Source organism: Nomascus leucogenys, chromosome 14 (genome assembly GCF_006542625.1).
Source record: "Nomascus leucogenys isolate Asia chromosome 14, Asia_NLE_v1, whole genome shotgun sequence".
NCBI lineage: Eukaryota > Metazoa > Chordata > Mammalia > Primates > Hylobatidae > Nomascus > Nomascus leucogenys.
Window position 1 is genome coordinate 46769511 of NC_044394.1, and position 27441 is coordinate 46796951.

General features: G+C 39.7%; 1 protein-coding gene across 2 annotated transcripts in view; it reads right to left on the reverse strand.

Annotated features, from left to right (window-relative positions):
* LOC100606991 (COMM domain-containing protein 1) overlaps positions 1–27441 on the reverse strand; it is a 143813-nt gene that overhangs the window by 70700 nt on the left and 45672 nt on the right. The window contains exons 3-4 of one of the 2 annotated variants that reach the window (XM_030827431.1): positions 9587–9634; positions 8263–8713 (exon numbers count right to left, since the gene is read on the reverse strand). The exons of the other annotated variant lie outside the window; for it this stretch is intronic. Of the exons in view, the coding sequence (XP_030683291.1) occupies positions 8642–8713; positions 9587–9634 (120 nt within the window). The 3' untranslated portion in view covers positions 8263–8641. Of the gene's footprint in view, positions 1–8262; positions 8714–9586; positions 9635–27441 lie in introns of those variants that run through there. 2 annotated transcript variants of the gene reach the window in all.

Consider the following 27441-nt stretch of genomic DNA (forward strand, 5'->3'; position numbering starts at 1 on the left):
GTTGTGGCACATACCTGTAAACCCCTGCTACTTGGGAAGCTGAAGCAAGAGAATCGCTTGAACCCAGGAGGCGGAGGTTGCAGTGAGCTGAGATCACGCCACTGCACTACAGCCTGGCGACAGAGTGAAACTCTGTCTCAAAATAAACAAAAAGTTAAAAAATAAGGATAAAAAATCTACTATGTGTGATTATCAGCAGAAACAAATAACAGCATTTAGACCTGTAAGAACTTCACAAAACGGAATAATCAGATACAGAATAAAAATTATTTTATTCTATTTTTTGAGACAGGGTTTCACTCTGTCACTCAGGCTGGCATACAGTGGTGTGACAGTGGTGTGATCACCACTCACTTCAGCCTCAACCTCTCAGGTTCAAATGATTCTCCTACCTCAGCCTCCTGAGTAGCTAGGATTACAGGCATATGCCACCATGCCTGGCTAATATATATATAGTAGAGACAGTGTCACTCTGTTGTCTAGTCTGGAAGAATATATTATTTTAAATGACCAGATATGAAAAACAGCCAAATAGAATTTCTTGAAATGAAAATATAATCACTAAATTGAAGTCTCTAATCTCAAAAGAAAAATGCTAAAAACGCCCACACTGTTGTTGTTTATACAAAACAGTTTAATTTCTGCATAGAAAATTAAAGAAACATGCAGGTCAAAAGTACCCAAAAGTAATTTTTTACCCAAAAGTAATTAGAGTAGTTAATGTAGCAACACTACTCTAAGAAATACAGTCCCATGCTCTGGAATTTGTATTTTGGCTACACTATAAGAAAAGCTGTCTTGTTTACTCATTCACTCATTTAAGAAATATTAGGCCGGGTGCGGTGGCTCACACCTGTAATCCCAGCACTTTGGGAGGCTGAGGTGGGTGGATCATGAGGTCAGGAGATCAAGACCATCCTGGCTAACAGGGTGAAACCCTGTCTCTACTAAAAATACAAAAAATTAGCCAGGCGTGGTGGCACATGCCTGTAGTCCCAGCTACTTGGGAGTCTGAGGCAGGAGAATCGCTTGAACCTGGGAGACAGAAGTTGCAGTGAGCCGAGATTGCACCACTGCACTCCAGCCTGGGCAACAGAGTGAGATTTCATCTAAAATAAATAAATTAAATAAATAAATATTTATTTATTGAGCACCTCCTATGTGTTAGACATCAATAAAATCAAGAAATATTTATCGTCTATCTACTAAATTGAGAGATGATACTTAGTTTATAGTTATAAAGAAGAACTTGATTTTTATGTCAAGGTTCAAACTTAAATGACCAAGAAATTTGCCAAGATTGTGGAGATTTCTATTTCTATGCTTAGAAAAAAAAGTATGACTGGAAATCAGAATATTTATGTAGCCAATAAACTGTGTCTCAACTTCTCATCTATTAAATGCTGACATCGCTTGCTATATTTACTTCATAGAGAAATTGTGAGGAAAACACAACAACAGATGTGACCAGGCTTTAAATGTGCTACAGAGATACAAGGTATTAGCCACTAGTTGATGATGACACAATATTACAAGTAGCAGATATGTTACTAGCAGCATCCTGCCAGGACAATGTTTAAAGACCTTAACAAATCTCATAAATTCTCAAGCTCCCTAGGACCAAAATAATCCAAAAACCAACTGCAATATACCTCTGTTAACCTTTAATGAGAATCAAGGAATTTTCTAAAAACTGAGTTAATTATATAGAGATAAATATTACTGATATTAACAGTATCCAAATATGTGTGTGTATGTATATACATACATCTTGGAAATATAAGACTGTAAGCACCTAGCACATTGTTCTATTTTCTTCTTTCAATGAGTAGCTTCTGTTTCCCATTAAGTACTGCTTTATATTTTTCATTGAGTTTTTTTCTAACTCAAATTCTATAGGCTCAAAAGGATGTTTCAAATACTAATATAAGTTGCATCTAACTTTTTTTTTTTTTGGCCTTCCTGCACTAATAAAGACTTCAGCATCTAACACAGCGTCTCACTCTGTCACCAAGGCTGGAATGCAGTAGCGAGATCACAGCTCACTGAAGCCTCAACTTCCTGGGCTCAAGTGATCCTCCCACCTTAGGCTCCCTACTAGCTGAGACTAAAGGCATGCACCACCAAAACCTGCTAATATTTTCTTTCTTTTCTTTTTTTTTTTTTGAGACGGAGTCCTGCTGTGTCACCAGGCTGGAGTGCAGTGGTGCGATCTCGGCTCACTGCAATCTCCGCCTCCTGGGTTCAAGCAATTCTCCTGCCTCAGCCTCCTGAGTAGCTGGGATTACAGGCGCGTGCCACCACACCCAGCTAATTTTTGTATTTTTAGTAGAGATGGGGTTTCACCATGTTAGCCAGGCTCGTTTCGATCTCCTGACCTAATTATCCGCCTGCCTTGGCCTCCCAAAGTGCTGGGATTACAGGCATGAGCCACCATGCCTGGCCAACCTACTAATATTTAAAGTTGTTTTTTTTTTGCTAGAGACAGGGTCTCCCTATGTTGCCCTGGCTGGTCACGAACTCCTGGGCTCAAGCAGTCCTCCTGCCTTGGCCTCCGAAAGTGCTAAGATTACAGGTGTGAGCCACTGTGTCTGGCCTAACATCTGACATTTTATAAAAAGCACCTCCTATAATAGTAATACTATGCAAAACTATATGGAGATATTGATAAATCTTAAGATAAATCTTAAGACATAAATGAACAGAGATATTTCTTTTTTTTTTCTTACTAGCAAGTAATGGATTAATTAGCTTTATTTTTTCACTCTTGTCTCAGGGTTTTTACTGGGTAACAATTTGTAATAAGTTATTTATCAGGCACAAACCACTGGTCAGGAACTGTACATGCATTTAAAAAAATCCTCAGTATCTAGGCCGGGCATGGTGGCTCACATCTGTAATCCCAGCACTTTGGGAGGCCAAGCTGAGTGGATCACCTGAGGAAAGGAGTTGTAGACCAGCCTGGCCAACATGGTGAAACCCCATCACTATTAAAAATAGAAAAAATTAGCCAGGCGTGGTGGCGTGCACCTGTAATCCCAGCTACTCGGGAGGCTGAGGCAGGAGAATCGCTTGAACCCAGGAGTGGGAGGTTGCAGTGAGCTGAGATCATGCCACTGCACTCCAGCCTGGGCAACAAGAGCGAAACTCCATCTCAAAAAAAAAAAAAAAAAAAAAAAAAACCACCTCGGTAACCTTAGGAGTTACAACTGGCGTCTTACAGATGAGAAAATCAAGATTAGAAAGAGTTAATGTCATTTGTCCAGATCATACAGCTACAAACAGTAGGATCAGGATTCAAATCCAGGTCAGTTTGACTCCAAAGTCCTCGCTCATTTCACTAGAGCCAGCTATTTAATTTTTATGTTCTTTTTTTGTTTCTGTTTTTGTTTTTTTGCTGTAACTGTCTTCACTAATTTCACTTCTTCCCTTGGGTGAAACTGAAATTTATGTAGCACATAGTTCCAACTGCTTTGAAGGAGCTACATTTAGTATTAATAGATGGACAAACTAAGCTGATACAAGGTTACTGTAGATACTTTAAAAATACACAATATTTGGGAGGCCGAAGCAGGTGGATCACGAGGTCAGGAGATCGAGACCATCCTATCCTGGCTAACACAGTGAAACCCCGTCTCTACTGAAAATATAAAAAATTAGCCAGGCATGGTGGCGGGTGCCTGTAGTCCCAGCTACACGGGAGGCTGAGGCAGGAGAATGGTGTGAACCCGGGAGGCAGAGCTTGCAGTGAGCTGAGATCGTGCCACTGCACTCCAGCCTGGGCAACAGAGCTAGATTCTGTCTCAAAAAAAAAAAAAAAAAAAAAAAGAAAGAAAGAAAAGGAAAGAAAGACAGCCACACATAAACCCACACTCTGCATATAAACTCTACTGAGATTTCTGGCTGACAAGTAAACTCTGAATGTACAGGACAGATTCTAAGAAGCCCAGATAAAGCTAAAATATGTGAACACAAGTTTCAGCAGGTACCCACTGAAGGCATGAGAGGGGTTGGTGTTAGACTCAGTCAAGTTAACTGCCTGCGAACACAAAAAAGTCAACATTTCTCAGAGAATAATAACAGAATCCATATATCTACAATGCAGCATTCCCAATGTCCAGTATATAATACAATATTATTAGCTATATGAATAAACAGGAAAATATGACACACTCAAAAGAAACAGTTGGAGACCAAACTTGAAATTACCTAGGTGTCAGAATTAGCAGAGAAAGCTACAGTGATAACTATGATTAAGGATGTAAATAAAAAAGATGTTTGAAAACTAACACACAGGTAGGAAATCTCAAAAGAGAAATAAACTATAAACTAATCAAATTGATATTCTAAAACTAAAAAACATATCTGAGGTAAAAAAGAAAAAATTCCCTAAAAGGTCAAAACAGCAGATTGGAAATGACGGAAGGGTCAGTGAACTAAAATATAAATGGAAAGAAATTATCCAGTTTGAAAAGAGAGAAAAAAAGATTGGGGGAAAAAACAGAGCCTGAGAAACATATGGGATGCAGTATTAAAAAAATTAACATCTGCATAATTGGACTCTCATAAGAAAAAGAAGGGGAAGTGCAAAAACTGTCTTTTGCTGAAGACAAACAACAAAACTGTTGTTTGGCTGAAACTCCATATTCATCAAAAATATCCATCAAGAATAAAGATGAAATAACAAGACTTTCAGATAAGTGAAAACTAAGCCAACTCCCTGCCCAACATACCTGCACAACAAGAAATGCTAAAGGAAATTCTTCAAACTAATGGGAAACAAAACTAGATGGCGGAAAAGATCTTCAGAAAGAAATGAAGATCAGTGGAACTGATAAATATATGGTTAAATATATAAGACTATGTTTTATTCTCTCCTCATCTACTGGAAATACATATGACTACTTAAAGCAAAAGTTATAATATTGAAATACAGGGTTATCACATTAAGAAAAAACCATGACAACACTGCATAAAAGAAGAGTCATAAACAGAATTCTGTGGTTGTATAATTCTTGAAATTTAAATTAAATGGTATTGTTTTATTTATTTATTTTTGGAGACAGGGTCTCACTCTGTCACCCAGGCTAGAATGCAGTGCTATGATCTCAGCTCACTGCAGCCTCAACCTCCCAGGCTCAAGGGATCCTCCCACCTCAGCCACCCAAGTAGCTGGGACTACAGGTGTGTGCCACCACAACCAGCTAATGTTTCTGTATTTTTCACAGAGACAGGGTTTCACCATGTTGCCTAAACTGGTCTGGAACTCCTGAGCTCAGGCAATCCACCCACCTCAGCCTCCCAAAGCGCTGGGATTACAGGCATGAGCCACCGCCCCAGGCAAAAGGGTGAGACCTTAAGAATGTATATTGTAATCTCTAGTGCAATCCTAAAGAAAGATGTAGCTAAAAACCCAAGAGAGAAATTAAAATGGAATTCCCCCCCCAAAATTCATTAAGCTGTAAGAAGTAAAAAAGGATAAACAGGAATAAAAACAGAAAGCAAAATAGTAGATCTAAATCCAACCATGTCAACATACTAAACATAAATGGAGTAAGCACTTTAAAAGCAACACTGAACTATCTACAATGGATGCACTTCAAATACAAAGACAGGTTGGAAACTGGTTGGAAAAAGACATTTGATGAAAACAGTAAGTATAAAAAGGCTAGCTTGTGTCTATAGTCCTAGCTACTGGGGTGGCTGAGGTAGGAAGCTCTCTTGAGCCCAGGAGTTCAAGGCTGTAGTGGGTTATAATCACACCTGTGAATAGCCACTGCACTCCAGCCAGGCAACTTAGCTCCTTTTGAAAAGCTTCTTATGGCATAATGTTTAAGGGGAAAAAAAATGGGGAGAGGCTATATTATTTTCAGTTATAGACTCCAAGATAGAGTATTACCAGAAATAAAGACTGACATTTCATAATGATAAAACAGGACAGGCATAGTGGCTCATGCCTGTAAACCCAGCACACCTTGGGAGGCCAAGGCGGGAGGATCGCTTGAGTCCAGGAGTTGGAGACCAGCCTGGGCAAAATAGTGAGACAAAAAACAAAAAAAAAATTTTTTAAATTAGCCAGGTGCCATGGCTTGCACTTGTGGTCCCAGCTACTAGGGAGGCTGAGGTGGCAGGATCACCTTAGCCCAGGAGGTAGAGGCTGCAGTGAGCCGTGATCATACTACTGCACTCCTGTTAGGTGACAAAGCGAGACCTTGTCTCCAAAAAAAAAATTATAAAACAGGTAATTTATCAGAAAAATATAATCAGAAATGTATATATGTCTGATATAAAGCTTCAACCTTAAGAAGAAAATTTGTGGCCAGGTGTGGTGGCTCACGCCTCCAATCTCAACACTTTGGGAGGCCAAGGTGGGTGGATCACGAGGTCAGGAGTTCGAGACCAGCCTGACTAACATGGAGAAACCCTGTCTCTACTAAAAACACAAAATTAGCTGGGCATGGTGGCACATGCCTGTAATCCCAGCTACTCGGGAGGCTGAGGCAGGAGAATCGCTTGAACCCAGGAGGCAGAGGTTGAGGTGAACTGAGATTGCGCCATTGCACTCCAGCCTGGACAAAAAGAGCAAAACTCCATCTCAAAAAAAAAACAGAAAGAAAGAAAATGTGTTGTTATTTAATAACCCCCCCCCCTTTTTTTTTTGAGACAGGGTTTTGCTCTCTCACCTAGGCTGAGTGTAGTGGCACGATAATGGCTCACTGCAGCCTTGACCTCCCAGGCCCAAGCAATCCTCCTACCTCAGCCTCTCAAGTAGCTGGGACCACAGGAGTGCACCATCATGCCTGGCTATGTTGCCCAGGCTGGTCTCAAACTCCTGGGCTCAAGCAATCCTCCCACCTCAGCCTCCCAGTGCTGGGATTACAGGTATAAGCCACCATGCCTGGTCTTAAGAAGAAAATTTGAAGGCTGAAGTGAGAAGACTGTGTGAGCGCAGGAGTTTGAGACTAGCCTAGGCAACACAGTGAGACCCTTGTCTCAAAACAAAACAAAATGAAGAAAATTTGAGAGAATTAAAGGGAGAAACAGATTTTTAAAAAATCTCTAACTATGATTGTGAACTAACATCCTTCTCATAGTAACTGAAATAATAAATAGATGAAAAAAGAATCAGTATGGACATAGATCATGTGAACACCACTGTTAACCAACTTAATCTAATTGACATTTGTAAATACTACACTAACAACTTCACAAAACATATTCTTTTCAAGTGTGCATGGTCTATTCACCAATACAGATCAAATGCTAAATCATAAGTCTCGATAAATGTCAAAAGATTTATTGTAAACTTTTATAGAGTATGTTCTCTGAGCATAATGAAATTAAATCACAAAGCATCAGTAAGATACCTAGAAGAGCCCCAAGTATTTTGAAATTTAACATAATATTTTAAAATAAACCATGCTCAAATGCCACATGCAGGGTTTGGAAAAAAAATAAAAATAAAAACAAAATAAACCATGGGTCAAGAAGAAACCACGAAGTTAATTAGAAAATATTTTGGACTGAGTGTGTTGGCTCAAACCTGTGATCCCAGCACTTTGGGAGGCCAAGGTGGGAGGATCGCTTGAGCCTAGGAATTTAAGACCAGTCTGGGCAACATAGGGAGAATGTGCCTCTACAGAAAAATAAAAAATTAGCCAGGTATGGTGGTGCATGCCTGTAATCCCAGCTACTCGGGAGGCTGAAGCAGGAGGATAGCTCAAACCCAGGAGTTGAGGCCACTGCACTCTAGCCTGGGCAATAGAGTAAGACTCTATCTCTAAAAAAACTTAAATATAAATAAAAATAAATAAAATATTTTGAACTGAATGACGAAATGCAACACATGAAAATTTTTGTGCCAAATTTTAAAGCAGTACTCAAAGAGAAAAGCTTTAAACAAAATTCTTCATAAACACACAATATTAGCAGAATATTAGCAAATCAAATCCATTAATATATCAAAAAGATTATAAATCTTGAGCTAATAGGGTTTATCCCAGGAATGCAAGGTAGTTTAATATTATAACATCACACACACACATATATATGCACATATATATGGATATTATATTATCGTTTTTGGCTATGAGATTATATACATAATCCAGGTCAGTGGTCCCCAACCTTTTTGGCACCAGAGACTGGTTTCAGGATGATTCAAGTGCATTACATTTATTGAGTACTTTATTTCTATTATTATCACACTGTAACATATAATGAAATAATTACACAACTCACCATAATGCAGAATCAGTGGGAGCCCTGAACTTGTTTTCCTGCAACTAGATGGTCCCATTTAGTTGCAGGATTGGGGGTGGTGGGAGACAGTGATACTCGAAGTGTGTTGCTTATGTCCAGTCTACTCTGTAACAATCTTGTTTCGGTTGCTGTCACTGCAGAAAACGCTGCTTCACAAAGAATGTTGAAACAGAAGCAGGCTTTTGAGTGCATTTGTGGCAATCTCAGAATATTCCACCTTGACTTTAACCCAGAATGTATGGAGATTTGAAGTTGTCTCAAACATACTTTCAAGGCCTCCGTCATTTGCGATGTCAAGCAGTTAATCCTCTTCTAGCATGGACAAAATCGATTCCACTGGCTTATTCACAAATGGGTGGTGGATCCATTCCTTCCCAGCTCATAGGTCTTTTGTGGTTGGGAAGTAATGCTCAAACTCTTTTGAAAGCTGAGATTGGTGATCATGCACCAGCTAGGAGAAAGAAGGCCTTGGCTCAATCTCTCTCAAAATCTCTGCAAATGTTTGAAACATGTCAGAAATCCTAATGTTCACTCATCGCCCCCATAATTCCAGTTTGGCTTTGAACGCAGCCACTTTATCTGCCGACTTAAACACGGTCGTCATTTTCCTCTGAAGTGACAGATTGAGTTCGCTGAGCAGGTTGAATATGTCACACAAGCAAGTTTTGCCACCCATTCTGTGTCACTGAAATGTGCTGCCAGTGGTGACTATTTTTCTAAAAGAAATCTCTGGAGTGGCTCTCATAACTCAAAAACTCTGGCCAGTGATGGACATTTAGAAAGCCACTTCACTTCTGTGCATAAGAGAAGATGTGTGTGCTCTGCATCTATCTCCTCACAGAGCTGTGTGAACATGTAAAAGCATGTACTTAAATGTGGATGCTAATTTTAATCACATCCTGCAAAATGTTAAGTTCAGGTGACATTTTTCAGCTAGCTAGCCTTTCTCTATGGATGACACAGTACATAGACTCATATTCAGAAGCAAACTCTTTGACCCAAGTAGTGAAACCAGAAAGCTGTCCAGTCATGGCAGCCACTCTGTCTGTGCATATACTGACACAAAATGACCAATTCCGTTTTCCTGATATGTAACCATTCAAAGACTTGAATAGTTCTGCAGCTATGGTGTTGGTTGGCAACAAAAGTGCACATAACATATCCTCATGCACATCCTCCTGAAAATATAGTGCACAAAAACAAGCATTGTTGCCTTGTCAACACCAGTAGACTCATCAACCTGGATTGCGTGCCACAGTGACTCATTAATGCTCTCTATCAATTGTGCCTCAATATCCTCTATTTAATCAATTCAACTACTTACGGTGCTAGCTGAGAGGAACACGTGCCACCTTCTGAACTGTGTCCTCTCCTGAAGGTTCAAAACAAATGTCCTTAGGATCAACTCTTTACCAATAGTAAAGGGCTTCTTAGCTTTAGCAATGCGGTTAGCTACTAAGAATGATGCTCTCAATGCAGACACATTTGAAGTGGGTGGCCTTCAATAATTGCTTCTGTTCTTTGTGTTCACATTTTTTTCTTTTGAAAAACTCCAAAGGCTTGTCTTTTAATGCAGGGTGCTTGGTCTCCATGTGGCAAAGCAGTTTTGAAGGTTTCATGGCTTCAGTGGATAGCCGGTCACCACATATACAAAGTGGGCTTGGAGAATGTGAATCACCTGTTGCAATGAACCTGTAATTTAAGTAGAACTCTTGGTATTTTCTTTTCAATGCAGCTTTCTTTTTTGCTGGCAGTCTTAGAGTCTTCTGCTGTCTCATCACTGGGTCTTTCCCCCTTTTCAATTAAACTCTTGCTTTTTACTTATTTTGGCTAGGGTTAGCTTGTGGGCTAACAAAACTGTCAGTGAGACAAGTGCACAGTGCAGGAAAAGAGGCCCAGATGGAAGTGGTAAATAGCGGGCAGGCCATGCGCAGACTAAAATAAAACCTGACTTAAAGCTTGCCACCAGATGCAGCTCACTTGCCACTATAAAGCCTGCCACCAGATGCAGCTTAATTGTCACTTGCCACTCACTGATAGGGTTTTGATATGAGTCTGCAAGCAACTGATTATGGTCTCTGTGCAAACTTCTCTGCCAATGTTAATCTGTATTTGTAGCTGCTCCCCAGTGCTAGTAGCAACACCATCTCAGCTCCACCTCAGATCATCAGGCATTAGGTTCTCCTAAGGAGTGTGCAACCTAGATCCCTTGCATGCATAGTTCACAATAGGGTTTGTACTCCTATGAGCTATTTTTTTTCCTTTTTATTTGTACCAATTTATGGAGTACATGTGCAATTTTGTTACATACATAGATTGCATAGTGGTCAAGTCACGGCTTTTAGGGTATCCATCACCCAAATAAGGTAAATTGTACCCATTAACCAATTTCGGATCATCCTCCCCTCCTCCACTGCCACTTCCTTTCCCTTCCAGGTCTCCATTATCTATCCACCTCTCTACATTCACCTGAACACATTTTTTTTCAGCACCTATTTATGAGTGAGAACATGTGCTACTTGTCTTTCTGTGCCTGGCTTGTTTCACTTAATGACCTCCAGTTCTTGCTGCAAATGACCATTAGTCAGCTGTCCCTGACATGATTTCATTCTTCTTTCTGGCTTAAATAGTATCCAATTGTATATATGTACTACATTTTCTTTATCCATTTATCTATTGGTGCACAGATTGATTCCATATCCTTGCTATTATGAATGGTGCTGTGATAAACATACGAGTACAGGTACCTTTTTTATATGCTGACTTCTTTTCTGGGGGTTAGATACCCAGTAGTGGCACTGCTGGGTCAAATGATAGTTCCACTTTTAGTTCTTTGAGATAACTTCATACTATCTTCGCATTATCTCCAAGGATGTGCTAATTTACATTCTTACCAACAGTGCTCAAGAGTCTCTTGCCAACATCTGCTATTTTTTGTCTTTGTAGTAATAGGCACTCTGACTGGGGTAAGATGATATCTCATTATGGTTTCGATTTGCATTTCTCTGATAATTAGTAATGTTCAGCATTTTTTTCATATACCTGTTGGCCATTTATATGTCTTCTTTTGAAAAATGTCTATTCATGTCCTTTGCCCACTTTTTAGTAGGATTATTTGGATCTTGTTGTGGAGCTGTTTAAGTTCTTCGTGTATTTTTGATGTTAGACCCCTATTGGATGAATAGTTTGCAAATATTTTCTTCCATTCAACAGGCTGTCTCTTTTCTCTGTGGGTTATTTCTTTTGCTGTGCAGAAACTTTAAGTTCCATTTGTCTATTTTTAGGGTTGTTTCCAGGCCTCATTTTAAATTGACAAAAACAAAATGAAACATTCAGCCATATGTAAATACTCCATGTACCTATACTAACTGTAATACATCATGCACAAAAACCCTTCTTCTCTGGGGTAACTGGTGTGACATCAATGTGGTATTCTATGGCCACTGATCCTTAGAATTTGGCCAAATGTGTTTCCAGATGTTCTGCTGGATGATTATCGTCAATTCAATCATTCCAATCATCCCTAAAATCTCACTGCTGAGGTAAGTCAGCCCTAATTTTGAGCTCATCTGAACACCTCAGAAGAAGGAACTGGCTCTCTTCATTCTTTTTTCTTACAGTTCTAACCTTAGACCTCAGCTCATTAGCCTCAAAAACATACGTAGATCAGTCAAAGTTGAGAAGTAACACTGTTTCTTCTATCCACTAAGAAAGCGAGGTGGAAGTATTTTTTTTTCATTGCACAAAACCCTATTAATAAAAATTTGACACTAAAAAAAACCCCACAAATAAATAAGACAAGTACCTCCAAAAAATATATGAGCAAATTATTTCCTATTAGCTGGTCTTGGTCTTCATTTATTTTCCAGAGACCCCAATTTCTTAAAGTTCCAAGTTCTGATTCTATGGATAGTATCCTGCTCCTACACTCATCTTCCTCTCATTATTTTGTGACTCACATTTTAATACTCTGATGTATTCAGGGGGTGAGACAGGCATCAGAATTATAAAAAGTATGGGAATGATAATTTTTGTTTTCTGTTTTTGAGACACGGTCTCTCTGTCACCTAGGCTGGAGTGCAGTGGTACAATCACAGCTCACTGCAGCCTCAACCTCCTGGGCTCAGTGAAGGCTGAAGTGATCTTCCCACTTCAGCCTCCCGAGTAGCTGGGACTACAGGTGCATGCCACCACACCCAGTTAACTTTTGTACTTTTTGTAGAGACGGAGTTTTGCCATGTTGCCCAGGCTGGTCTCCAGGGCTCAAGAGATTCACTCACCTTAACCTCCCAAAGTGATGGGATTATAGGTGTGAGCCACCACACCTAGGCCAAGAATGATATTTTTTGATCAGCGTGGGTTTTATACTTAGGACTCTGAAGACTGGAAGAATTTTCCATAAACATGACCACTAGTTAGCTGTCCCTTTGGCCCAAATGATAAAAAAAAACTGCAGTGATTAGTGAAAAAATAAACTCTGCAGTGGTATATGGAAATTCAGAAAGAGAAGAGAGATTATGTGAATATGTTAACAAATAGCTCATGTCAGGAGATATGTACCTTTACCCTTTCTTCTTTGACCCTTCCTGCATCCTATTACCTGACGTGTGATGTGGATATAATGGTGTCTTGGGCTACAAGGACAAGGATCATACCCAAGGAACAATGGAATAATCTGATGGAAAAGTCTAGGACCCTAAAGATAAGTGGAACAGAGCCTATCTCTGGACTTTTACATAAAAGAGAAATAAACTTCTATATTTTTCTTTTAATTTTAATCTATTTATTTGTTTATTTAAATACCAGGTTATAAGACTGGCTAATTTTTGTATTTTTGGTAGAGACAGGGTTTCACCATGTTGCCAAGGCTGGTCTCAAACTCCTGGGGTCAAGCGATCCACCAGCGTCGGCTTCCCAAAGTGCTGGGATTACAGGCATGAGCCACCGTGCTGGGCCAATTTCTATCTTTTTAAAGCCCGTGTTAATTTGGCTCGCTATTATTTGCAGCTGAACTTAATCCCAACTGACACAATAGGTAAGGAGAAACAGGATGGTTAAGAAATTCCTTTTGAGTGGGCCATAGAGTCATCTCATTGAAGAAGACTGAAAGAGTGGATGATAATTCTCTGAGAAAGGAGATGAGGAACTTTTTATTACTATTCTTCCAATATAATGTGGCAGGTCTGAAGAGCCGTTTGTATAAAGAGTGAACTCAGCTTAGTAAATGAGCTAAGTCCTTGGCATAGTCACCGAATGCTAATAGTTGCTATAAAGCCTAATCACATTGCTAACTGGACAGAATACATGAGCTTACTAAACCATTAACATGCTTTACTGAACATACGGCTTTTAAAACCTTTGGACTATTTACAGTGTTGCTTTCAATCAATTCCAGGAGGTTTCAATGGAACCAACTATGATATAACTATAGGAAACTTAAAAATTCATTCCTGAAAGTCAGACCTAAGAAAATCCGGAAAACAATCACTCAACAGTGCAACAGGGCTAACTAACCAATGGGATACATTATGTAACCTACCTCAGAAATTTGTCAAATTAAAGAAACTATTAAGAGGCTTGAAAGAGTACTATCAGAAGACAGAGACCAAAGATGAGGAGAAGAAAGTTTGTCATCAGTCACTGACCTTTTAGATTGACAATTAAGATGCATATATGAAAAAATATTAGTTTTCAGAACAGCAATAACATTTCTTACAACTTTATAAAATGACTCTACAATTTTTCTTTAAACATGATGCTTTCTACAAATTATGAGTTGAGATTAAAGAAGTATGTATGGTTTACTGAACCCTCAGAGATCTCAGATGGCTTATAAGTTACATGGAGTTTTAAAATAATAATAATAATAGTAACCCCTCCAGAGTGTAAGTTAATTTCTTGTCAGTCTAGAAGCCTATCATGAGATATACTGAGCCTATCTAAGGTGAGCAGGTAAATAAATAAAATATAATTAAATAAAATATAGATAAATAAGCTGCATTAAAAGCATAAAGCAAAGGGTCATTTTCTCTAACAACCTGTAAACTTCTTTATAGTCTTCTCATTAGAGGGCATTTCTGAATTAATAATATAAGTAAATGGAAAATAAGATTCGTAATAACAATTTCACCTACAGATTTTAAGTACCTGCACATATCAAGGTAAACTTGTACTTTAACCACATATTTGTCAAAAAGCTGCCAATCTTAAGGAAGAAAAGGGGTTCTGTTTCTGTTTTTGATTCATGAGTCCTGATCTTCTTCTGAAAAGGTATTTCTTTAAGAAAAAAAAAGTTCATGTTCTTCGACTAGGTCAAGTTTCAGAACATCAGTCATGCATCTTCAAGGAGAAACAAAATCAAATTTAAAGGGACAGACTTTTCTCATTTTAGTTTTCCCAATGATGAGAAATATATTTTTAACTACCACATGACATAAGTCAGCTTACAAAATGAAGTTTCTACAGCAAGGCATGTGATCCTTGATCTCTCTCAGCAAGCCTCTTCCTAAAGGAGTAAAAAATTCTTTCCTGAAATGAATTATTCAAGGCTGAATAACAAAACACAGTAGCAGAGAAGACAAGTGAGAAAACTATAAAGGAGAAGGTTTTTCTTCTCTTTTTCCCTAACAAAAGCAAATAAAAAGTTGTATAATGCATACAGCATTTTAAGAACATTTTTAATTGGCGCTTAGGATAAAATAACTGAAAGATACACAAAATACTAGCAACTTCATTGAGATGGCAGACATTATTAGTACTAGAGATTTCTATTCTGTTTTTCAAATTTTCTCCAACATTAGTTTTGTCAATTTTACAATTAAAAAATGAAATTACAAATAAATAAAAAGCCAGAAAGTCTTTTAAAACTTATTGTCTTCTTTTTGGTTAAAGTGATATTTAAAGCATACTTATTTTTGCAATGATGTAATGCTTCATCTGGACCTGCCACCCAGAAGCTTCATAAAAAGGCATACTCTCAGACCTCCCCTCAGACGTACGGAATCAGTAGCTTATATTTTAATAAGATTCCCAGGTGTTTCACCTGCATGTTAAAACCAGTGAAGCGCTGTTATAGAGATTCATCCAGAAATACCTATCTTGATTACTTTCTAAGTCCTTCCTATATGTCAGTCCAAACTGATCATGTTGTTTTGATTTATCTGTTAGATATATTCATGCAATTTCAGTAAAACTGACAACAGATAATAATAACAATGTATTAATCATACCACTAAATTTAGGGCATTTTTTCTTTTAAAAGCAGAGTTCCAACTTCAAACCTTAGCCATTATCCCCTACTACATTAATCACTCCATTGAAATGGACCAAAAGCAGAATATAAATTCAGTATACCAGAGGAACTTTTAATGAAGTCTGAAACCTACTAATGAGGAAACACTAGAACCATAAGATGCTACGATATTGCAGTACTGGAATACCTGAGTAAGTGCTGCCTCTACCTTATAAAGACCTGTTCAGCAATATTAACTTTTCAGTTACTTTGAAATGTCCACCTAGGGCAGAGTTTCTCAACCATGGTAAGACTGACATTTTGAGCTGGAAAATTCTTTGTTGTTGGGCTGTCCTGTGCATTATGGGAGGTTTAGCAGCATCCCTGTCCTCTATCCACTAGATATCAGTAGCATGCCCCGAGCTGAAACAACCAAAGATGTCTCCAGACATTGCCAAATGTCCCCTGGGGGGACAATCCCTCCTCCCAAACCCCCAGGATAATCCACTCATCTAATAAAAGAACAACTATCTGAAAGGGGGCCTGCCAATATATGTCAATAATCTTATTTGGGATTTTCCCAAAAAGAGACATCTAACAACATAGCTGAGTTTTTAAAATTATACACACATTTGTGGGATTCCTTTTGAAAGCTCCAGGAGAGCAAGGGCTAGGTCTTTTTTTTTTTTTTTTCCCCTGGTAATTATATTCTCAGAAATTTCTAGTCCATGATAAGCTTCTGGGTTAAAATATGTAGATACCATATCCTTAGTATTGGGCAATTAATTATTATTCAATTTTCTGGTTAAACTTGCATTTCTATTGCATGTAATGTGATTTCTTAAATGTATTTCCTTCACCCATTTTAACTAGAAAAATACTAGTTCAATAACATCTAAAAATTATTAAGACTATGATGTGACCAGTAACCACTATATCCAAATCAATTAGGACTCCTGTAACAGGAGGCACAGTAAAGGGAAGAAGGGACACTTTATGAAAAGTAGAGGTGCTGTCACCTGTATGTCCAGGTTGCTCTCTCTTTGCTTGGCTTATTTTTCAGAACTCATCCCAAGGCCTCATGCTCTAAGAAATGTTTTCCAAATACTCAAGACAAGTAGTTTTGAAACCTTTTTTCTAAGGCCAGGGACTTACTTTCAAAATCTGATGATATGAATGCCAATTATACATCAATTAAAAAAAAAACGAGAAAAAAATCTGCTGAAAACTATGAACATTCTAGAAACACACACTTATGTATAAACTTTACCATGTAATTTCAGGGATTTTGTAAACCCCCTAAAATCTGTCAATGAACAATGGTCTCATTCTTGCATGACCATTAATATTTTACTGTCCATAGTCCATAGCATAACATTTAGCAATTCAAGTACTGAAATTTAGTTCCTGGCCCGCGCAGTGGCTCATGCCTGTAATCCCAGCACTTTGGGAGGGCGAAGCGGGCGGATCATGAGGTCAGGAGATCGAGATCATCCTGGCTAACAGGGTGAAACCCCGTCTGTACTAAAAAAATACAAAAAAAAAATTAGCCGGCCGTGGTAGCGGGCGCCTATAGTCCCAGCTACTCGGTAGGCTGAGGCAGGAGAATGGCATGAACCCGGGAGGCGGAGGTTGCAGTGAGCCGAGATCGCTCCACTGCACTCCAGCCTGGGCGACAGAGCGAGACTCTGTCTCAAAAAAAAAAAAAAAAAAAAAAGAAATTTAGTTCCTCATTCACATCAACTTAAAAATCATGTGGCTTCTAGTCTGTCAACTGGGCGGCTTGGATGGTGACTTCAAGACTCTCTTGAAACAGAATACAGTCATGTGTCACTTGCAGGTACACATTCTGAGAAATCATTTGTTAGGCAATTTTGTTGTTGTGTTAACATCATAGAGTGTATTTACACAAACCTAGATGGTATAGCCTACTACACACCTAAGCTATATGGTATGGCCTATTGCTCCTAGGGTATAAACCTGTACAGCTTATTACTGTACTGAACACTTTGGGCAACTATAGCACAATGGTAAGTATTTTATGTATCTAAACATAGGAAAGGTATAATACAGTATAAAAATGCAAAAAATATACAGTGTAAAAATACAGTATAAAAAGATTTTGAAATGGTAAGAGGGCATTTACCGACGAAGCGAAGTGGCTCACACCTGTAATCCCGACACTTTGGGAGGCTAAGGCAAGTGGATCACGAGGTCAGGAGTTCGAGACCAGCCTGGCTAACACAGTGAAACCCCATCTCTCCTAAAAATACAAAAATTAGCCTGGTGTGGTGGCACGTGCCTGTAGTCCCAGCTACTCAAGAGGCTGAGGCAGTAGAATCATTTGGAGGCAGGAGAATCATTTGAACCCAGGAGGCAGACGTTGCAGTGAGTCAAGACCTCACCATTGTACTCCAGCCTGGATAAAGATACACAACGAGACTCCGTCTCAAAAAAGAAAAAAAAAAGAAAGAAAGAAAAGAAAGGGCAGTTACCATAAATGGAGCTTGCAGAACTGGAGGATGCTCAGGTGAGTCTGTCAGTGGTCCGTGAATGTGAAGGCCTAGGACATTACTGTATACTACTGTAGAATTTATAAATATTCTACACTTAGACTACACTAAAATAATTGTACTATGACATTACGACAGCTACAATGTCACTAGGCAGTAAGAATTTTTCAACTCCATTACAGTCTTATGGGACCAGCATCATATATGCAGTCTGTCATTGACTAAAAGATCATTATGGGACACATGACTGTGTATGAGAAAAGTGCTCATAAATTGTAAAGTACTAGCAATATGCAGACTTAAGGTATGTTCTTCATTTCTGTCTTCCCAAACAGATTGTAAGGGACCGGGAGTAGGGACCGCGTAACTCTCCTGAATACTTTTTGGTATCCAGCAAAACTGAATAAATGTTTCTTAATGTCTTCTTTCTCAAGCAAGGAACTCTGGATCGTTTCTGCAGTTTGGGGTGGTGGTAGGAATAACCACCATTACTTTGCATCCAAAGACAACGGAGAGAAACCAAACATTTTATTTGCTTCACAAGAACTTCATTTGCTTAGTCTTATCTTTGTAAATCATGTATTAGTTCACCTACTCCAATGCTGCAGCTATTGCAGAGTTAAACAACTGAATAATGTGACTGCTTTATAAATCATAAATTGGAGAGAGAAAAAAGAAATGCATCTGTTCTTTCCTCAAAACTGCCATCTGCTAAATTCTCTGAATCATCTTGTCAAAATTCACTGAAGGAAAATAAACTGTGTTCAGAAGATCAAGACAATACAGTAGGCATAAGAATTCATAAGGTCTTCTCTTTAACTTCTTCAGTGAATGCTTCATCGTACATTCTACTCTAATTTTAATTTTCAGGCAGAAAATAGTAGTATATAATGCACATCATGATGTACACAAATCCCAATTATCTTACAAGTCATAGGGCTCTGGATAAATTCTACCCATCTCAAGTCACGATTTCACGAACTCTTTTTTTGACTAGTCACATTTACCTTGACTTTTAGTTACTTAGCACTTTTGTCCACACTATCATAAATAAGACATACAAGCACCTGTCTTATCTAGCCAGAAAAGTTCTTTACTTTTCTGTACCTTTATAGCACAGAACTATTTTTAGCACTTGCTGAAGGATAGTTAGAATAAAGTTATATGACTTAACCAGGACTTGATTTCTTTATCTGTAAAAACTATACCAATAATCTTGAAACCACCTTTGCAAAATTATGACAGTAAGGGAAATCTGACATAGTTGACTCCATCTTGCTTCTGACCTCCAAGCTGTCCTTGGTCATTCCTGGACATAGGCCAAGCTAATATTGGGAGGAATTTATAATTTAACCTAAGGCCAGGAACAGTGGCTCACACCTGGAATCCCAGCACTTTGGGAGGCCAAGGCAGGCAGATCACCTGAGATCAGGAGTTCGAGACCAGCCTGGGCAACACGGTGAAACCCCGTCTCTACTCAAAATACAAAAATTAGCCAGGCATGGTGGTGGGCACTGGTAATCCCAGCTACTCGGGAGGCTGAGGCAGGAGAATTGCTTGAACCGGGAGGCAGAGGTTGCAGTGGGCCGAGATGGTGCCACTGCACTCCAGCCTGGGAGACAGAGCAAGACTCTGTCTCAAAAAAAAAAAAAAAAAAAAAAATTAACTTGAAAGTAAAGATGATAATAGGAGGCCAGATTTGGTGGCTCACGCCTGCAATGCCAGCACTTTGGGAGGCTGAGGCAGGCAGATCCCTTGAGGTCGGGAGTTTGAGACCAGCCTGGCCAACATAGTGAAACCCTGTCTCTACTAAAAATACAAAAAAAAAAAAAAAAAAAAAAAAAAAGAAGGAAAGTAAGCATGATAATAGTCCCTCTCTAAAATGAACCCCCACCTTGCTCAGGGACCAAAAACCGCCTTTGTAAGACTAATCGAAGGCCACAAGAATAGGATTATGGGAGGGGCCTGAACTCTGCTAAGATATAGGTATAGTTTCTATAAATCTTTACTGCTCAAGAGCCACGTGGCCAGAGGTCACAAGATTTACAACTTCCCCACGTGCTCCTACAGATAACATCACTACTATACAATCTAAGATTAATTTTTTAAAGATGTTTTTCAGATCTACCCCACCCAGACCTGTGATTCATGGCTCCACTGGTCCTGTGGCTCCACCAGAGACAGACTCAGCACATAAGGATAGTTTTTCCACACCCTTATGATTTCATCCCTAACCAATCAGCAGCACCCATTCTCTAGCCCTCATCCACCAAACTGTCCATAAAAACCCTAAACTGCAGGCCTTTGGGGAGACTGACTTGAGTGATTACTCTGGTTTTCCCACATGGCCAGCCTCATGTCAATTAAACCCTTTCTCTACTGCAATGCCATGGTCTCAGTGAATTGATTTTTGTCTGTGCAGCAGGTGGGGAAGAACCCATCGGGCAATTACAATCTTAGTTCCCCAATGTCTGTAACACAGATCAAATTAATAAAACTATGATGATAGAAGCTCTTTGATAGTTTATTCAGGAAGAAAACAGGTCTTTTTTTTTTTTTTTTTTAAGTTAGGTGCTTGCTCCTTGAAGATTCTACATACAAATGATCAGAATCTCATTCTCACCTGCTTCTTTGGTAGGTGAAGGGAGAAGGAATGGAATGCATCCCATTAATGTAACTTTTCACTTTTCTTTGACACTGGCCGCTAGCCCACAATGTTTGGTTCACCCTTTCAGAAAACAAATGTAAAAAAAGAAACACTGATCCCAATCCTTAAATCTATTCTGCAAAGATGCCAGGAAGACAAATAAGCTACTTATAAAAGCAGGAAGCGTTTTTGGAGGGAAGGCACTATAAAAGCAAAATATATTAAAGAACTATTTTCACATTCTAAATTCTGTGCCTAACTTCCAGTTTAAGTTGGTAGCTTAAAAAACAGAGGTCAACACAGAAATCAGTAAAAGGATCAAGGCAGAACACAGAACACACAAACAGCAAATGCAAGACATAAACCAGGAGGTAGATTAGGTTATCAGACATAACATAAAGATCTCTCCTTCAAAATGACATCTCTCTTCTAACCTAATGTTACGAAGACTAATTGAGGAGAATGAAGAGTTGTTAAACAGCCACAAATGTAAGTAAATCTGCAAAGTAAAATCTAGTCTTGGTTAATCATAATGAAGAAAAAGAATAAACAAATTAATTATAAATTGGCTGCCAAAGTTTGCAAGGGTTTTGGAATTCAATTACTGACATATTTAACATAAACAAGAGGGAAGCCAAAAGGCAAAAACACCACCTGGAGATTAGCAGCAAGAAGGCCATAAAAACAGCAAAGCATAAAACTTTACTACATGAGGATCATGATTTTTGTGTGGAAAATGTTTGGATTGCCCCTCTCCCTCACCTCATTGAAAAACAAAAATATAACAAAAATGATATGACAGATATTCCTTGATGCCACAGACAGTGAGTGATACAGGACTATTATAAACTGACATAGCATCAGGAAAAAACAGATATAGAGCCTAACCAGAAAGAATGAAATACACATACCCAAAACACCAGCACGATAAATTCAGAAACAAATGGCTTAATGTTCTCATGGTTACCAAAAAGCAAATTACCACTGATCTTGTAAATTAATACAAGATCCTCTCTCAGAAAAGCTAACTTTCTTCATATTCGTCATTAATATTCTTCTATCTGTACTTAGTCAAGGTAGTTAGCAAGATTTTAGAGGAGAGTTATTAGTTTAGGGAACTAATATTCTGGAGAGAATCAGTCAGGCAAATCCTTACCCAGAATTAGTTGCCTCTCCTAACACCTGACCCTCAGTTTGTCCATTAATGCGACAAGTTTATATTTGGCACCACTAAGCCTAATACTGTCATAAGCACCTGTGATGCAAAAAGGAATAAGACCTGGCTGGGCTTGGTGGCTCATATCTGTAACAAAAACAACAAAAATTTAAAGACTTTTCCTTCTTCCTTATGAGACTGAAAAATGACTCCCAACAAAGTTTGGCCCTAAAAAATAAAAAGATAAAGAACTGATGGAAGGGCAGCTAACAAAGAAATATGAAATAGCAATGAACTCAAGTCTGATATTTTAAAGAGATACCCCTAGACTCCCTAGCCATTAGTAAGTAGAAGCATCTTCAGTGAATAACAACTGCTGTTCTTGTTTAATCTCCACCTGGCCAAGGTACAAACTATTCCCTTTGCCCGAAGCTATATCCAGTGTCACTGGCTTAGCTGGTATTTCCAAAGTCTGACTCATGGACAAATCTCAAGATGATGATAGGACTTGGCATCTTTGAATAAAACAATGTGTATTTAGTGGGTGAAAGACTGTAGACTCAGAGTTCTTTAGTCCAAAGTTAGAGGATACGTGACAATCTTCTCAACTGTTTAAAACTTCACAGAAAAAATAGGTTTGAAGTATTGTTTGGCCTTAAAAATAAAAGACGTTATTTCAATTTCTTGTAAATACCTTCGGAGACAAAGGCTTTAACTGACCTACTATCTCATCTACATCAAAGGGTTGCTTTTACCAGTGGCACCATTACCTCAATGGCAGCATACGAAATGCATAAAAGAGGCCGGGTGTGTGGTGGCTCATGCTTGTAGTCCTGGTGAGAGGTGACAACGTGCTAGCAGCCCTCATTCGCTCTCGGCACCTTTTCGGCCTCGGCATCTGCTCTGGCTGCGCTCGAGGAGACCTTCAGCCCACCGCTGGGGCGGGCTGAGGCCAGAGACGGCTCCTCCTGCTCGCGGGGAGGTGTGGAGGGAGAGGCACGGGCGGGAGCCAGGGCTGTGCGCGGCGCTCGCGGGTCAGCGCGGGTTCCAGGTGGGCATGGGCTCAGCGGGCCCCGCACTCGGCAGGGCCGGCCGGCACCTGCTGGGCTTGATCGGGGGACAAGCTCCCTCTGGGTTGCCAGAGTGCCCAGGCTAGGTGCCACAAAGTCCCCCAGAGAGTACCACTGAAAGGTGAAGCCGGCTGGGCTTCTGGGTTGGGTGGGGACTTGGAGAACTTTTCTGTCTCGCTAACGGATTGTAAAAGCAACAATCAGTACTCTGTGTCTAGCTAAAGGTTTGCAAACGCACCAATCAGCACTCTGTGTCTAGCTAAAAGTTTGTAAATGCACCAATCAGCACTCTGTGGCTAGCTAATTGAGTAGGGGACTTGGGAGAACTTTTGTGTCTAGCTAAAGGATTGTAAATGCACCAATCAGCGCTCTGTGTCTAGCTAAAGGTTTGTAAATGCACCAATCAGCGCTCTGTCAAAAGGACCAATCAGCTCTCTGTAAAATGGACCAATCAGCGCTCTGTAAAATGGACCAATCAGCTCTCTGTAAAATGGGCCAATCAGTAGGATGTGGGTGGGGCCAGATAAGGGAATAAAAGCAGGCCACCCGAGCCAGCAGCAGCAAGCCACTGAGGTCCCCTTCCATGCTGTGGAAGCTTAGTTCTTTCACTCTTCGCAATAAATCTTGTTGCTGCTTGCTCTTTGGGCCTGCGCCACCTTTATGAGCTGCAACAGCCACAGCGAAGGTCTGCAGCTTCACTCTTAAAGCCAGCGAGACCAAAAACCCATGGGAAGGAAGAAACTCCAGACACATCTGAACATCTGAAGGAACGAACTCCAGACACACCATCTTTAAGAACTGTAACACTCACCGCGAGGGTCCGCGGCTTCATTCTTGAAGTCAGCGAGACCAAGAACCCACCAATTCCGGACACACTAGCACTTTGGGAGGACAGGGAGGCAGACGGCTTGAGCTCAGGAGCTCAAGACCAGCCTGGGCAACATGGTGAAACCTCATCTCCACACAAAATACAGAAAGAATTGGCCAAGTGTGCCCAGCTACTCGGGAGGCTAAGGTAGGAGGATTGCTGGGGCCTGGAAGGTCAAGGCTGCAGTGAGCCATGATAGCACCACTGTACTCCAACCTGGGTGACAAAGTGAGACCCTATCTCAAAATGCTAACAAAATGCATAAAAACAGCTCAATGATTTCTATTAATAAAAGTGGCAAAAGAAAACACACATCAACTTTACAAAGGTAATTTATTGAGCAAAAAAAACTACAAGTAGTTTTCATTAACAAATCAAGAGATTCATAATTTTTAATCTAGAGAGTAGAAATGGATTAATTTAAAATAAACTAAAGCCACGAATTAAAGAAGCTTCAGTCTGAAACATCATATGTTAGATGATGGCATCTACTGACTAAATGTAATATTGCATTCCTATATAAGTCATGAATATCTAGAGGAAGAGCAAAGTTTCTAGAGGAAGAGCAAAGAGCATGGACCGATAAGATCCTCGCAATGTTCTGGCGGTAGAGTACAGCACTATGAAGAGGAAAATAGTGACCAATGGGCAAGAAAAAGGCCAGGCACAGTGGCTCATGTCTGTAATCCCAGCACTTTGGGAGGCAAGGTGGGCAGGCCACTTGAGGCCAGGTGTTTGAGACCAGCCTGGCCAACGTGGCAAAACCCCGTCTCTACTAAAAGTACAAAAATTAGCCAGGTGTGGTGGCGCATGCATATAATCCCAGCTACTCAAGAGGCTGAGGCACGAGAATTACTTGAACCCGGGAGGCAGAAGTTGCAGTGAGCCAAGATCGCGCCACTGCACTCTAGTCTGGGTGACAGAGCAAGACTGTCTCCAAAAAAAAAAAAGCGAGGGGGGAAGGGGGCAAAGAAAAATTCCTGTACTGAAGACTATGACACAAGCAAAAAGTAAACTGACAGGTGTATACTAAAACCCTCAGCAAGGCAAACTGATCTTGGTGATATATAATTCCAAGAACTCCAAGCTTAATTTTCTCCCTGAAATATTTTGTCTTTTAGGTTTTCATTTTTAGGGATATTATGTCTAATTTCACCATGAAAAATACAAGTAGGTTTCACTTCACATAAATTGTTTTCAAGAGAAACTATACTCTGGAAAGTAAAAGATATATTTTATAAATGACTTTTCACTGAGAGAACACAGGGAAAGAAAATGAGTTTTACACCAGGGAGAATTGTACTCAACCCTCTGGCCCTGCTACTAACTTGTATGACCTTTGTCTTCATTTATTTACCTTAAAATAAATTTTTTAAGAACTGGCATATAAGAGGTACTTTTTCTATTTTTAGAGACAGAGTCTCACTCTGTCACCTAGGCTGGAGTGCCAGTGATGCAATCATGGCTAACTACAGCCTCAACTCCCTAGGCTCAAGTAATCCTCCCACCTCAGCCTCCCAAGTAGCCGGGACTACAGGTGCATGCCACCATGCCCAGCTAATTGTTGTAATTTTTGTAGAGACAGGGTCTCTTTGTTGACCAGGCTAATCTCAAATTCCTGGCCTCAAGCAATCCCCCAAGTCTTGGCCTCCCAAAGTGCTGGGATTATAGGCATGAGCCACTGTGCCCAGCCAAGAGGTACTCTTAACAAATGGCTATTGTTATGATTATCAAAGGGATTGCTAGCTATATAAATTTTTCCCAGGAGGGCCTTTGGGCAATAAAACTACACGTTACTATGCCAGAAAATACTTGACCAGTTAGGTTTCATAGTTCCTATGGAATTCTTGGTTCTAAGGATATTTGTGTTTAGTAGAAAGTGCTTTAAATAAGAAAAAAGAACACTTCTTTTCAGGTATTTAATTTTCTTAACTTCCAAAAGATAGAAAATACTACCTGGCATATCTCACACTTAATACTCCACAAGCAGATATGTTCGTCAGACAGAATTGTGCTTTCCTATATTTCCATAACTACGTACCAGAAACTGGCCAGCAATACTTGAAATTGCAACTTGGGCTACCCAACCATGGTGGTATGATGCAAGAGCAGCTTACTCCCCCTGATATTTAAGAGGCATATGCTGTGCAAGAGCTAGAAAATCAGCCAGCACCACCTAACCACAAGGTGCTATTCTCACTTCCTCTCTGAGTCAAGTTTGCTAATCAACTCCTCAAAGAAAGGCCATAGTGATACTCCATCAGGTAAAAGGGAAGAGCACAGGCTTGTTCTCTTTAAGGCTGGGACAGCTGCCAGGACATTTCTGAATAAGACCTACTCTTTATGTGTATCCTTGCAATCATAAGATGTAGAATGTAAATGAATATACAAGCTAGGGATGGTTTCCCTAAAAAATGTGAAGTGCATATTCTCTGCTTGAAGGAAAGGAGACAGGAAATAGCATCCAACCCAACTACAGAGTAACTTAACAGCAGTCAGATTCAGAAAATGTGCTAACCCAATTTTCAGGCACAATTTTCTGGCCCTTCAAAGGCTGGAAATAAATGCAAGCATCCTGAGCTTGATTTCTCTTGGGAATGGCAGAGAAAGTTAAAGTTTTCTCCAAATTAAGCTTCATTTATCTACTTACGTTTTAGAAACTGTAAAAGAAAATCAATATAAGTTTTTCAAAATACATACACACAACTATATATGCTGTGTATGTGAGTATACATAAACTGTCTTTCATTAGAAATGAAATTTTAAGGAAGGTGGTCAACAAATCTAACATTAAAAAAATAAGGAAAGAGGCTAGGAGTGATGCCTCACGCCTGTAATCTTAGCGCTTTGGGAAGCCAAAGCAGGCAAATCACTTGAGGTCAGGAGTTCAAGATCAGCCTGGGCAACATGGTGAAACCCCGTCTCTACTAACAATACAAAAATTAGCCAGGCGTGGTGATGTATGCCTGTAAGCCCAGCTACTTGGGAAGCTGAGGCACAAGAATTTGCTTGAATCCAGGAGGCTGAGGTTGCAGTGAGCCAAGATTGTGCCACTGTACTCCAGCCTGGGCAACAGAGCAAGACTCTGTCTCAAACATAAATAAATAAATAAATAAATGATAAAAAATATCAAAAAATAAAACATTTAAAAAAGAAACAATCATGCCCAGATAACAGAAAATTGGAAACAAGAAAGGCATACGTTATTATGATAAATTCTACAACAAAATTCAAAGCCATTTTCAATTTCTCAGTTATTGGAGTATTGCTGTTATTAACAATATCTTCATTATTTAATACATTTTGATTCATCGCTTTTTGGTTATTTTTGTTGTTGTTGTTGTTTGAGACAGAGTCTCACTCTGTCACCCAGGCTGGAGTGCAATGGCGCCATCTCAGCTGACTGCAACCTCCGCTTCCCGGATTCAAGCAATTCTCCTGCCTTAGCCTCCCAAGTAGCTGGGATTACAGGTGCATGCCACCATGCCCGACTAGTTTTGTATTTTTAGTAGAGATGGGGTTTCACCATGTTGGCCAGGCTGGTCTCGAACTCCTAACCTCAGGTGATCCTCCCGTCTCAGCCTCTCAAAGTGCTGGGATTACAGGAGTGAGCCACCATGCCCAGCCTGATTCACTGGTTTTTAAAACCACTATCCAAAGACAACTCTGTGAGGCAGATAGACTTAGTTCTATT